This window comes from Gallinula chloropus (genome assembly GCF_964237585.1).
Source record: "Gallinula chloropus genome assembly, chromosome: 2".
Taxonomy (NCBI): domain Eukaryota; kingdom Metazoa; phylum Chordata; class Aves; order Gruiformes; family Rallidae; genus Gallinula; species Gallinula chloropus.
In genome coordinates this window covers 37,574,286-37,589,044 of record NC_140086.1, presented here as the reverse complement: position 1 = coordinate 37,589,044, position 14,759 = coordinate 37,574,286, and the positions used below count along the sequence as shown (strand labels likewise).

The 14,759-nt window shown below is 40.8% G+C and overlaps 1 protein-coding gene across 1 annotated transcript; it reads left to right on the top strand.

Moving 5' to 3' along the window:
• Window positions 1-3,572: 3,572 nt before the first annotated feature.
• MCMDC2 (minichromosome maintenance domain containing 2) lies at window positions 3,573-14,370 on the top strand (the record flags this gene model as incomplete). The annotated part of the gene is made up of 14 exons (XM_084260452.1): window positions 3,573-3,672; window positions 3,760-3,890; window positions 3,984-4,043; window positions 4,369-4,564; window positions 5,415-5,537; window positions 5,752-5,859; window positions 7,084-7,212; window positions 8,123-8,354; window positions 10,441-10,646; window positions 11,060-11,226; window positions 11,803-11,976; window positions 12,414-12,556; window positions 13,072-13,181; window positions 13,685-14,370. The coding sequence occupies 14 exons, from the start codon at window positions 3,573-3,575 to the stop codon at window positions 13,849-13,851; spliced, it is 2,046 nt and encodes a 681-aa protein (XP_084116578.1). The 3' UTR covers window positions 13,852-14,370.
• Window positions 14,371-14,759: the final 389 nt, after the last annotated feature.

The window sequence follows — 14,759 nt, the reverse complement described above, 5'->3', positions numbered from 1 at the left end:
AAAACGTTCTCTGTTTTTTGTTCATAAATACATTCAGTTAAATGCCTTGATTTGAGAGAAGTCTAACACTGATTTAAATGTTAAATGTAAATATCTAAATCATCTAATTTTTTAACAAGAGCTAGCTAAGAAATGCTATCTGTATCACATCAAGACTGAGAATATTGGGGAAATGAGTGTATAAAACTACAATTATTTTAAAAATAATGTTATGTCAGCAGTGAAACATTAGACAAGTAGAACCTAAAACAGGATTCATTGCTTATCTTAAGAGGTATTTTCTATAGCACCATCTCCTGCACAGTACTTAAGTGATGCTGAACAGTTGCCACATGAGGTGTTGGAGGAAGCGTCAGGGTGAAAGTAGTAAGAATTGCCATTGGCATGGAAGGAAAGAAGGAACTGTGTCATCCTTGGGAGGAGGCTTGTGGCTTGGAGCTCATTTTCCATAGTGCTGCTTTTTGGAAATAGCTGTGCAACTGGTCAGGGCAACCAAGTACTACGCAAATTCAGTCCTTGAAGTTGTAATAATTTATTTTTTTAACCATAGGTCTTTCTGATGGACTGTAAAGCAGAAATTGATTGGAAGGAAGGAAGCATGCATTCTCATAGAGACTTTTTAATCTGCATACCCCCGATTGTGTGCTTCTGCAAGTCCCTTGTCCTTATGGCAAAGGAGCACATGCTGTACCTCCTTTCTGCCTCTCCCAGCAAGTGTGGTATTTTGGAGATAGGGAAAGAGAGGGGATACTTTAGAAGTTGCTGCTGTGGGAGCTAGCACTCCATTTAGTATTTGTCTTGTATTTTCAAGATGTCTGTATGTAGCTGCCTGTCTGGGTGATGGCTTTTGGCTTATCTATCTTTTTCTTTTTTTTTTTTTTTTAATTAAAAGATGGCAGTGGCAGTTGGAAATTGGCTATTGTTGGAGTTGGCCATTGTGAAATGCCATTGTAGATCAGGACTTCTGAAGCTAACAGACTGTGTGCAACATCAAGCAGTAAAGCCTCAGAGTACTTCTATACCTGGTACTTGTGTTCTGCATCTCTCTGGGTTTATGATGTTGGTTTTCAAAGCCAGCAGGCAGGGTTCAGAGTGTAGTAGCCCCTTTGCCCACACTAAGCCAGAAAGTGAAATCTGAACCACTGTGGTAAAAGTCTCAATGGGTGATGGTTGAAGAACCTACACAGGAATCACCTGTGGTACTTCCCCGTTTTGGTATAAATAATAAAGGAATGTAAAATTTGCCCTTTTTTGTTCCTACTGCAGGGGCTTTTTCCTGTCTGTAGCAAAGGGCTTGTTTCTTCTTGCTGGCTCCTGTGTCTAGTAGGCCTACTCTCCTGGTGCAGTGGAAAGCAAAGGAAGGGTGCTGCCTTTGTGCTCTCTCCTTTTGGCCTGGAAGGAGTGTGAGACACAAGGAGAGGCGCTGATGGAAACGTGTGGCACTTGTGAAAACATGAACTGAGATACAGCAGACAAAGGGAGCTGAGGGGTGCTGCCCTGGGAGGTAAGTTTGCGGGTGTCTGGCATTCGAGAGACTGTGCTTAAATATGCAGTATTTATTAATAAAAGAAAATGGCCTTACGTTGTCTTTCAGTACTTTCTTATCGTGTCAGCGCACGACCTTTTTCTCTTGGGCCGCGCCTTGGCCTGTGGCTGCGGAGGGCGGGCGGTGGCGCCTTTCCCGCCCGGGCCGCGCGGTCTCGCCGCCTGCCCCTGACCCGCCCAGAGGCGGTGGCTGAGGGGTGGGAAGCGGCCCCCCTCACCCTGTCCTACCGCTGCAGGGTTCTTCCTTAACGCCTCGGAACGGGCTCTGTTTTAGCTCCCCTGGGGGCACGTCAGCGGCCTCGTAGGCAAACGACGCGGCCGTTCCCCGCTGCGGCGCGGGCAGCCTTGTTGCCCTCGGTGCCCGTTGCTGCTGACGCGGCGGCGCTGAAGAGCGAACAGCGCCGGCCAGGCTAGTGGGAAAGGAAAGGGCGCTGAGGGCAGGAGGGCATTGTTCATTGCAGTAGCCCAAGCGGGGCTAGCTGGCTGCAGGCTCACGGATTAACTCGGTCACCCGGGTAGTGCATCAGTCAGGCGTTACTTTTCTGTGTGCAATCAGACTCATAGAATGGTCTGAGTTGGAAGGGACCTAAAGGATCATACAGTTCCAACCCCCAGGCAGGGCCACCAACTTCCAGGCATGATCTAGACCAAGGGTGCCCGGGACCCCTTCCAACCTGGCCTTGAACACTTCCAGGGATGGGGCATCCACCACTTCTCTGGGCAACCCATTCCAGCACCTCACCACTCTTTCTGTAAAGAACTTTCTACTAATATCTAATGACCCGGGCCATAGCAGAGCCTTCCTCCTAATGTTTGGTGTCCTTTCCTTCCAGCCCACAGGGCCCAGGCAGGCATGGTAGGTGTGTATTTGATTAATCCCTTCCTGCTGGATGTTCCAAGGGAAGGAGCAGGAATTATGTAGGAGTAATTCTACAGAAACTAAAGCAACAAAAAGATATGTGTACTGTAAATTCTCTTTGAACTTGTCTGTAAAATTTGCTACTTCTGGCACTAAACACATTTACAGCGTACAATTCTCAGCTGGCAGTTGTGCTGCTGCCACACAGGTATTCAGTTACTCCTCTCTTGGATGTTGATCTGTTGGCACTCCCAAAGCCAGTTTTGTAAACTCCTACAGGGCAGCTTCCATATGATATGAGCCTTGTGCCCTCATCAGCCCAGTAACTGTGTGTCTTGTCCTTTACCAGGTAGCTAAGTCTGGTTTTGAAGATTTAAGTGGTGTTTCATATTGGTCGTCTACAGAGAGAAACAAAGGAAGCTTAATAGAAGAAAATCTGTAAGAGAGCAAAACAGATACATATGTACAGAATACTGTATTTTGTCTTTAGTAATTCTTCCTCTAAATTCAGCGAAGTAGTGTTTCATGGTACAAGATTCTACTTAAAAAAAAAATTTTTAAAAGGCAGACTTGTGGATAAAAGACAAATGAAAATAGCACTGAAGTGCATGGTCAGCCTCTAAACCTTATCTGTAGTTGCAGAAGTTTTCTCTTGGGGAATCGGAACTGGTCTTATCTGTACATGGATAGAAATAAATGTTTGCAAGATCAACACCTTAAGCAGGTGCTACAGGAGGTAACACCATGTAGAAAAAGCAGATTTGAAAAAAGAGAATAATGTTGCCTGGCTTAACGCTTTCAACTGCCTTCAATTTTAAATTTGACCTGTCAAATTTAAGTCTTACTTTTGATGCCAATAAAATAGAAAGGGAAGGTTAACTTCGTGGTTGGGGAATTGGGCAGTGAAGTAATTCACTGAGAAAGGAAACACTAGAGCATTCTTCAGGAATTTACTTTGGGAACGTAGCATGCTTCAGCCACTGGAAAGAACCTTCTATTGAATTTCAAAAATGCTTAATTGCATGGTTTGGAGGAGTGGCTATTTTAACTGTGTATGGCTTTATTAATGTATACCTTTGTTAGAATTGTAACATGGCCGGTTCTAAGGCAATTCCTTCACAGTTTATTCCAACATTTTGATAAAGACTGCAAAGATCTTTCTTCGAAGATGCATCATGAAATACAGAAAATGAGGGAAACGGCCCTTGTGTACCTTGACAGAAGTGGTGGCCTTCAGAAATTCGTGCACGACTGCAAAAGATACAACGGTATAACTTACTCACTAGGTAGACTCTTAAACTGAGAAGTAACCTTACACACATCTCCGTTATTTAAGATGCTTTCTTCTCCTACAGACTCCAAGCAAAGTTATGCTGTTTATCGTTTTGTTATTTCAATAAATCCTTCTGATGTTGCTGAGCTGGATGCGACTCTTGGAAACTGCATTCTTCACAGCCCCATGCAGGCTGCACGGGTTTTTCAGTCGGTAAGTATATACTTACAGCCAAGAGCAGGCAAAAGTTACCCCTTATCTCCACTAGATGTTCTTTTCTAAAATAGAATGCTTTTTCAATTACAGGTTTGTTTCATAGCTATTAAGACATTATCATTAATTGAACAACTGCAGACAGAGGCCCAGGTGAGCCTGCATTGTTTTTCTCCACTTAGATCTTAAAAGTTTTAAGTGTGGTGAAGTGTTAACAAGTGCTATGTTTATATTAACTTTCCATTTTCCCTCTGGTTGTAGTATTACTTGCAATTAAAATAGCTTGAAATCTCACCCAACCCTATCACGAGAATTTCAAGCTAATTAATATGAAACCTAATGACTCTTGACACTTTATGCCTTTCTGCTTTGGTTTATTTTAATACCTATATATGTCACATTGTGTGTTTGTCCAGTGAAGTAAAGTGGCTTTAAATAAAAATATTTACAGTACTAAGGTGATTGTGTCTCTTGTTAGGTTAGTGTGCTGCTGAAGCCAACACATTTACCACCTTTACCAAGTTACGTTCTGAGTCTTTCTGCGTTTCCCTTTAATTACACATCTCAAAGATTTTATATGTGTGAAGGAATAGTGATTGCAATGGGAACTGTAACAAAATACACACAAGGAGCAAGATTTCTTTGTACTGAGGAAACCTGTCCATTTTCTGAAGGTAGTTAAAAAAAACCAAACAAAAAACCAGCTCTTTAATAGTTTTCATGACCTAACAAAGATTAGAAACTTAGCCTGAAAGAGATATTTTATTAATTGAAATCAATGGGCCTCATCAGTGGTTGCTCAGCAGTCTTAAATGTTTGGGGAGCATAGCTATGCCAGCAACCCATTTTCCTAATGCTGAACCTAGTTTATATGAGAAAAGATGTGTCACCAATTTAATTCAATAAATTATCTGAAAGGAAAAAAGCTAAGCTAGTAGCATACTTCTTTTTTTTTCCTTGGAAACTGTTTCTGTTTATATAAAAATGTCACAGCACAGTACACTTAGGAGACTGGCAAAAGCTTCTAGCATAGAGTAAGTTTACTTTAATGAGTATCCTGCTTCTGTGGAACTACTTCTTTGAGTAATGTAACTTAAGTGCTAATATTGTTGCAGGATTAGGCAGTTTTGTTTGCCCCTTCCTGTAATAGGGACAGTAACATCATAAAAGAGTGAAATCCCAAAGTTAGTAGTCTGTGAAATAAATTGCAGTGACATCTTTGAGGGAACACACCTCTGGTAGTGAAGATCTGTATTCCATGTCATTTCCATGCAAAGCAGAGGCAGCTGTAAGCCAAGCCAAGCTGTTCCACGTGGAAATGTGCAATAGGGAATTTTGCCACCTCGTGGTCCTAGAAATTAGTGGAAGCCTGTATCAACATAGGGCTTGTCTGAAGAAACACATGATAAACTTGGAGTTTCACTGCCCAGTATTTTAATCACTTCTGTTCTTCATGGGAAATGTAAATTGAAAGCCATGTCCTCGTTTTGTGTTTGGTAAATTACTGTTGAATTTTTTTTTAAGGCTTTAGGTACATAAGAGTGCATCTGCCTGGAGCTACAGAATCTGCCACAGTGAGGAATGATTTTGTGTGTAGTCTCTGTTCTTCACCACTGCAGGAAGACATGAAATTTAGAGTACTTGGTGGTAGGGTCTGTGTAGTTCTATTTTTACATCTGGTAAATGTACTTTTACATCTGTTAGATGTATTTTTACACCTGTCAAAACTCTCTTAGTTCTAATACACGATAAGTAAAGTTTAAGTCGGAAAAGCCCCAAAATACACCAGTCATTTAAAAAAAACACAAAAGCTATACTGTCTCCAAGAGAACTAACCTCTTCTTTACCTTTATTTTGAAAGATAAACAAATTGTTGAAATGATTGATGCAAAAGTTCTTAACACTTTGAAAGGATATTCCAATGCTGAATCACACTGTAGGATTCAGGCGTTTACAGTTTTCTTGAGAGGTAAGCTGAATTCCAGAGCTTTGTCAAAAATATTTTACATTGAACTGTAATAATCCCTTGCATTTTCCTTGTGGGTCCTGTTTCTCTGGATAAAATGGTAAAAGTCATAATCTGCACTGTGGTTCTTTAGGAAAAATACATTAAATGAGCTGGGTGACAAGAGAGCGGTGGGGGAGGATGCATGACAACGCTTGTTTTTTCCTCCTCCCTTCAGCCACACAGCTCTGTACTGACTTCATGCATTTCAACATCCTTCCTCAATTTAGCCATTTCCCGCATTCCATCAGGATTTTTGGCTTCTGCCACCCCCTTCTGCTGCAATCATCAGATGATTTCTAATGTGAATACCCAACTAAACCCACAACTCACCAACATACTTCCATGAATTCCCTTCGCCCCTCTAGCCCTGACTTTCCAAAAGTCTGTGGAATTATATACAGTTCATATCTGGAAAACTAAATAGCTCCAAGATAATGCAAAACACTTAAAAAACAACACTATGTGTGTTTTGTTGTGAGCCAGAATCTGAGAGCTGTGCAGGCCCTCAATTTCCACTGGCGTCACTGATTGGTGAGGTTAGGCAGGGTCCCACGCTTGAGATTCTAATTTGGTTGGACCTAATTCTAAATCCCGAAGAATGTGAGTTTTTAAAAAATAAGATGCACAGAAATACAAGGGTTTCCAAAGCTCTTTATGCATCCTCTTGAAATCTGATTAGTTTGGATCTGTTTTTTATTGTGGGTTGTTGGGGTTTTTTTCTCTCTCTAACATTCTATAGGGCAGTAATGGATAACGGTGTCACCACAGGTTTTGGTGCAGGAACATGTACTTGCAAGCAACTGTCCATTTTCTTTCCAATGCAGAACTAAGTGCATTGAATCATCCTTTTTTCTTGATTTAAGTGCATTGCATCATCCTTTTCTCTTTATCAGGAATTTACTTCACCTCAGCCAGCGTGTTGCCTTTATGTTTTGCACTAATTACAATGGCATGCTTCATTTTACTCTAGTCCATTACGGTGAACCTGGCATCCAGCTGTTGTTTTCTGCAATTAATTAATAAAATTGCAATAATTTTTTAAGAAAATAATTTGTTTTCACAATGTAAAGAAAAGTTTTCTAACCATCTTTTTAAAACTGGGTTTATGCCCTAACCCAGTTGCTGCAGGTTACTCTCTCCCCTTACCTTTCCCACCCACATCTTTTTTTTTTTTTTAATTTCTAGATGAACTGGCCAATAAAATGAAAATGGGAAGCCACTACAAGATTATAGGAATTCCAGCTTGTGTACAGCATGGCTTACAAGCTACAGCATGCATAGAAGTCAATAGTATACAGCTCTGTAAATCAAATGGTAAGAAGTTTTCATTAGAAGTTGACTAAAAGAGTTGGAAAACGTTCTAGAACAAAATTTTGAGAATTAGTAGAGTTTTCTATTACCTGGAGGTCCAGATTACAAAGCCACTCTGGGACTTGGCTCTAACAGTGTGAAATGTATGCTTGGTGCTATCAGAGAATACAGGGTTTTGCCCAATCTCCTGCACTAGGAAACTGCAGTTGTTTACTGCACTTCAACTTCTCTTTCCAACCTCTCCTGTCCATTGGAAGACACATGGGAGTCGTATGTTATGTGAACCTGACATTTCAGTCTGTTAGTCCTTTCTTTAGTCCATCAGTTTTAGCAGTGTGTCTGATACCTTTATAGTAGTAAAATTAGTAGTGTCAGGTGTTTACATTCTGAATTTGTGGTTACTACATAAACATGTAAGTTCTTTGTAGGATTTGCATCAAGACTAGAATGGTGATTTGTTCTAATACACCTGCATAGCTCTATCATAGAACCATTAAGGTTGGAAAAGACCTAGGAGATCATCTAGTCCAACTGTCCCCCTACCACCTATTATACTACTAACTAAACCATGCCCCTAAGTACTTCATCCAGTGTTCCCTTGAACACCCAGTGACTCCACCACCTCCCTGGGCAACCTGTTTCAATGCCTAACCACTCTTTCTGAGAAGAAATCTCTCCTAATTTCTAACCTCAACATCCCCTGGAGCAACTTGCAGCCATTCCCTCTTGTCCTGTTGCTAGTTATCTGGGAGAAGAGGCTAACCCCTAGCTCATCACAACCTCCTTTCAGGTAGTTGTAGAGAGCAGTAAAGTCTCCCCTGAGCCTCTTCTCCAGACTGAACAGTCCCAGTTCCATTAGCTGCTCCTCATACAACTTGTAAGTGGTTGTTAACCCATACTTTGTTTTTCTTAGGTCCTTCTTTTGTTGGTGAAAATTTTAAGTATCTGTTCTCACTGACTTCAAGTTCATGTTGGAGGTTTACTGCCATCCTTGCCAGTATCTTTGCTTCTCAAGTTGTCCCACCAGGCACTTACAATACCCTTAAACTTGCAATATTGCTGAGTCTAGTGCAGACGTGTGAAAAAGAAAACGCAGATTATCTGGATCTGTTGATTGTGACAAGTGACACACTAGTAATTGATAGGTAAGGAGATGCCTTATTTTTTTAGGTAACTTAGAATTAAACATGCAAGTATTTATGAAGATAATAGGATCTGAATTACATTAAAGAGATGGTATTTTAGAAGAATAACAGGGTTCTGACTTAATAAAAACACTGTTTTTATCCCTGTGACACTTTTATTTCTTTCAAGTGATAAATTTAGATCAGAACTTCACTAATAATAAACCCCTCTCATAACGATTGCTGTTTAGCAGAGCTCAGACAAAGCATTCTTCTCAAATCAAACCTGAAAACTGTCCCAGAACCTAGTAATGACAAAAGCAAACAGCTCTGCTTTTCAAATCCTGTGTCACTTTAAGCCTTTTCATCACCACTTCCCAGCTATTGGCATTTTCAGTTAATAAACAGAGTGTGAACAAATAGCACTTTGTCACTCTTTGTCATAAAAACTACATTGATGAGGTACCAAACATCATCTGCATCTTTACATGTAGGTCCTAAATGTGGCTGTCTTAATAAAACCTTTTTTGTATTGATACATTTTATGTACTCACCCCCTCATACAACACTTAAAGTACAAGATGCTCAGTTTTAAATTTACATTAACATAAGCAAAATTGTGTTGTCTTTCCTCAGCTCAAAACCAGGATTCATTTTTATTTTTGAAAAAGTTCTTTGAAAGTGACATGTATTTTGTTCCCCTTTGAGCTCTTCAACAAATCAACCACAGGCTGGTTTGGGTTGGAAGGGACCTCAAAATCCATCTAGTTCCAACCCCCCTGCCATGGGCAGGGACACCCCCCCACTAGTCCAGGCTGCCCAAAGCCCCATCCAACCTGTCCTTGAACACTGCCAGGGAGGGGGCAGCCACAGCTTCTCTGGGCAGCCTGTGCCAGGGCCTCACCACCCTCACAGGGAAGAATTTCTTCCTAATGTCTAACCTAAACCTACCCTCTTTCAGCTTGAAGCCATTGCCCCTTGTCCTGCCACTATACTCCCTGGTGAACAGTCCCTCCCTCACTTTCCTGTAAACCCCTTTTAAGTATCAGTAGGCCATAATTAGGTCTCCCCAGAGCCTTCTCTTCTGCAGGCTGAACAAGCCCAACTCTCTCAGCCTGTCTTCATTAATATTTTGTTGTGGAAAAAATACTTTCTTAACCATTGCAAAATGTAGCTGTAGAAATTCAAATTTGAAAAAATGTGGGCTGCAGAGTTGGCTTTTTTCCTGGGTTAAATGTAAGAATTCGTAAGAGAAATCATAGGAACTTTGAGTGCTTTGAGAATCAAAACATCTGGTTACTAACAGCACAGTTGCCCACTGTGAAACTTGGTCAGTACTGTCTTGCATGTATTTTATAGTCAGTAGCCTGTAGGCATTTCCTACATCACAGAATCACAGAATTATCAAGGTTGGAAAAGACCCAAAAGATCATCCAGTCCAACCATTCACCTATTACTACTAGCTCCCACTAAACCATGTCCCCCAATACAACATCCAGTCATCCATCATATTCCTCTTGGCATGATAGCCATTTTATTAATACCAGTTTTAATTAATAATTGCCTCAGTTATTTATAGTAGGATAAATCATGCTCGGAGGTCTTGAAAACATCAGCCTTTGACTGTGGAACCAGACAACGTGCTGCTGAAGAGCACAGGCTGGGGGATGTAAAGGAATCCTGTGTCCACTTTCTCAGAAAGAACTGGGTGTTAACACAGGCAGGCAGAGCTTGCTGGTTCCCAGATGCCCAGGATTACTAATCCTCTACCCTTTCAAATCACTATTTCTCTAGAATAGAAACAGGGCTTAACAACATGGGGTTAAAATACAAGACTACTGTGATTACTCCTGTTGCAAACCATGATTGCCTCACACCTTCAGTCTGTCAAAGACAGTCCTGTTAGCAGTGGCTGGGCAGAACACTGGGGCTTTTACCTTTGTATTCCAAGCTACTTCAAGCATTTGGTTTTGACACTGGTTTCACGTTAAGGGCTTTTTGCTATTTCCCAGTGAGTGTTAACACAGACAAGTACCATTAAGCACAGTATGGTTGTTTTTCAAGCTGAATAATAATTTATGACTGACAGAATTATTTACTCCTCTAGGCTTCTGAATTACAGCTTATGTCTTCTGCCTCGTGGCATACGACACCCACCTTCCAGTGAGATCTTCCCTTCTGTGTCCAAAGATACACATGGAACTGGAAGCGCTAGTATCCAGGCTTGCAGTGCTGTGCTGGCAAAGGGTGGTGTCTGTTACATAGGAGACTTATCTTCATATAAAAAGGATAAACTTGAGCTCCTACAGTCCGGTAATGTCACACCTACTAACCAGTGAGGGGACAGAACAAAACAAATGTGCAAAATGATGGCTGGGCTTTTTCCTCAAATGCTGGGGAAATCCATTAGCTATTTTTAACAAATCCACTTGAGAAACAAGGACAAAAAAGGTCCTGTCAGCTACAGGCTACACTATAGTGATCCACTGATTGACAGAACAATTACTAGACAGCAATATAGGTGTATTTGTCACACTTCTTTAGGCAGCTAGATCATAAATTGTAGGCTTCAGGCACTCATATACACATTCCTCAGGTCTGCCAGTGTGGAAATGCCAGACTCATGCAAAAAGTCAGGATTATGTATTTATTATGACAATGTGGGAAGTAGAATTTATAGTTAAACAAGATCAATTACATGATTGACGTATTTTGTCCTATCCTAGTGCTAGAGAGCAGAGCAACAACAGTATTCATTCCTGGGAAGAAGTATGGAGAAGAGGCTGACCAACAAGTTACCATTTCAGTTCAGACCAATTTTTGGTCTTTTGTAGATGTGGATTCTTCCTCAAAGAAACACATCCAAAAGGATAACTTTTTAATTGGACAGATGGTAATGCATGTGCCTCATTATGCCAGTAACTGCACACTGTTGCAGTCATTTGTGTTTATGGTTATTTCAACTTAGAAAATAATGAAAACAATGTTAGTAATTCCCAAAGTCACAACTTACTTGATTTAGTCACCTCCTAAAATAAGCTAGCTTTCCTAAAAGGAGGTGGCAATTACTATATTCAGAATAGCTTCTGACAAATAATATTGAAACCAAGTTTTACTGCATATATTACAGCTAATTCATTAGATAATCTTGCAGGACTCTAGATCTATGGATATCAAAACAATTCAGACCGCATTTTTTCCCCCCAATGCTTCTACAAGTCAAAAGGCCAAAATAATTGTTACATAGTATAATCAAAGAATCATAGGCTGACTTAGGTTGGAAGGGACCTTAAGACATCATCTAGTTCCACCACCCTGCCACAGGCAGGGACACCCCCCACACTAGGACACTGCCCAAAGCCCCATCCAACCCGGCCTTGAACACTGCCAGGGAGGGGGCAGCCACACCTGCTCTGGGCAGCCTGTGCCAGGGCCTCACCAATTTTGTTTCTCTGTGTCCTCCCTTTAGGATATGAACTTGATTCCATCTAACCTTCTAGATGTTTTTGGGCTTTTGATATACAATGAGTTCCCTTCGTGTCAGGTCTCTTCTCTGGTGCATCACATCTTGAAAAAAGCCGTTAATCCTGAAGCCACGCTGTACGAAGTCTCACAGCAGTTCAGAATGCAGGATTATGAGGAGGTAGAGATACTACCCAGTAATTCAGAACTGCACTATACTTGGGAATATCATATTATTTCTGGAATCACATTCCAATTGCTTAGTTTTAAACCTGTTAATACCCACTTCCCACCCTTTCCCCCTCCATATTCCCAGTAGCACTCACAGGATCACTGATGCAATTAGCTTTAGCTCTTTAAAAGAGCCAGCATAATAAATTGCTTGCTCTTGTTTCTGAAAAACATACTGGGTTAACATCCAGAATGGATCTCCAATACACACTTTTGTCAAGAACAGTTTACTGTCAGTAGTAAAAGTTTATATTCCATTCTAAATAAACTGTCAGTATCTCTCATACAATTAACAATGATTCAGTTTAGTACCTGAGAACTACCCTTATGCATAGCTGAGCAGTGACAACTTGCTTTATATATTAAAAGTGCATGTCCTGTCTCTAGTTTATTCTGTTTGCTAAGAATCTTCATGTTGAGCTGAGTTCAGAAGCAGAGAACCTCATTCAGGGTTACTATCTTGCAAGTCGCAGAGTGAGAAGAGATTCTGTTCATGGATCAACACTATCAGCATCTGCACTAAAAATTTTGTAGGTCCTACTTTTCATGGTAAACATTTACATTTCCAATGGAAATTGTGCTAACCTGCTCAAGAGCTTGTTAAGTAGAAATGAAGACAAGTCTTAAGTTTTGAAAAGTTCAAGCATAAAGAATCTTATTTACCTTTTATAAATACCATTTATTTTATATATTGATGTTGTAAAGTACAAAGAACTCTGCCAGGCAAAAGAAATTATTTAATACACAACTATCCCTATTAAAGCTATCTATAAAACAAAAATCAGATTTAAATTATCACAGCTTTGTGTCATGCAAGCCACAAATGTATTACCACTAACATGCCAAGTTCCACTGCTTTCATAGGACAAGTCATGCATAACAACACAGCCTTTGTTGGTGATGAGTGTAGGACACACCTAAAGTACAGGGAAAACCCACTCCAGGGTTAGCTTCAGTTTACAGAAGTGCTTCAAACAGGGCACTACATACTGTGTTCCTGCCTGCAGTATTTTTTATTTCTGACCTGCTTCTGTGCCTCTCTCAGGATTTCACTGTCTAAGGCTCATACCAAACTAAGTTTAAGGAGGAAAGTACTTGAGGAAGATGCATTGATTGCCATTTTGTTACTCGAATCATCCCTTACCCTAAAACACGGTAAGTAGCATAAACCAGCCTTTAGTCTTGGTTACATCACTTTCATATTTTGGCAGTTTGAAGGAAGTTTTGTCAGCTGCTTGCAGTAACAGTTAATTTCGGATCAAAGTCCAGGATTTCCACTGTTTAAGACCAGTATCAGAAAAGCCTTTCAGCTGACTGCAGCAAGTCTCAGTGCTGTACGTAACCAGGCCTCAGGCCAGCACCAAGCCCTCATGCTTTATGTGTGGTAGCACTCCTATAACATTGGTCCAGGTTCAACAACAGACAGATTTCCCTCCAGAAGGAAAGAGAGGACACAGGTTGAGGGTGATTGCTTTGTTTATCTAATAGCACCAGTCACATTTGTTCACACACAGGCTTTGCAGTGAGACAATGATGAGGCAACATTTACATGGTAACATACAAGATTGTGTTACTACATAGTGTCAGTTTTTTCTCCTTTGAAGTTGTAGCAAGAGTTTATCAAGTCTTTTAGCATGTCTTGGTTTCTTCTCTCCTAGGCAAGTCTGTATTATGCATAGCACCAAATCCTGTCTTTCCATTTGACCTCAGTGATGAGCACAGCCTACAACAGAGAGATAGTTACCTACGGCAGTGTCACCATCAACTCCTGAAGTTTATTGGTGCATATGGCCCAGGAATTCACACTAACACTAATGAGGAGTGAAAATTCCACTTACAAGTAAAGCCTGAAGCTTCTACTTGAGCCTTTTGGGAGGCTGCAGTTAAAAACACACACCTGGAAGTTTTCTGTGTTTTAAGAGTGCAGTGGTGTTCTGTGAAGGAATGGAGCTGGTGAGGTTCAATCGCAAGGTTTGGGGAGTGGTGGTTGGAGGCAGGAGTGATGCCTTCATCATGGAATACACCCACAACCTGAACTTCTTTTCCTTGCTACCACTGTTCACCCACAGTGAAGTGACAGGTTTTGAGACAACTACAAGTAATAATTAAGCCACTTTAGAATCGACTGCTTGATTTAAACTATGTTAACTCTGTGCCATTCTCTTGTGTTGCTTTTCTAATGTATCACCTGAGTGTTAATAGTTTGAAGTACATTAGAAGTCAGGTTTTTTTAGTGTGAGTTAACTTTCTTAAATTATTATTCATGTTCTAAAAGGTATACAAGTATCCCCATACTGCTTGACGTTCTGCATCTTAGTTTTACATGACAGGAACATAATAATAGACCAGAATTCCTGTGTGCTCCTGCAAACAGAAAATAAACCAGTACTTCAGCAGTACTTCATACAGACTGCAGGGGATAGCAGAACCCTACAGGAACAGCAAAAGAACATTACTAGACAACCTGGTAGGTAGGCAGCTCAGTGAGTTCTACTCTACCTCACTGCAAAACCAAGTATAAGAGTGGCATGGTAGATGAGATAAGAGTCTGTTGCTCCAACTGTGGACCTTCTATTTTATCAACTCCAAGACATGACAGTAGGCAGAACACTGAGCAAGTTTTACATCCGGGTCTGTGTTCATAAAAAAAGCAGGAAAAAAAGTGTACAGACTTCCTGTCAGATCTGGACAAGCTGAATACTGAAGGTCTGGTGTGAACTCCTACCCAGGATG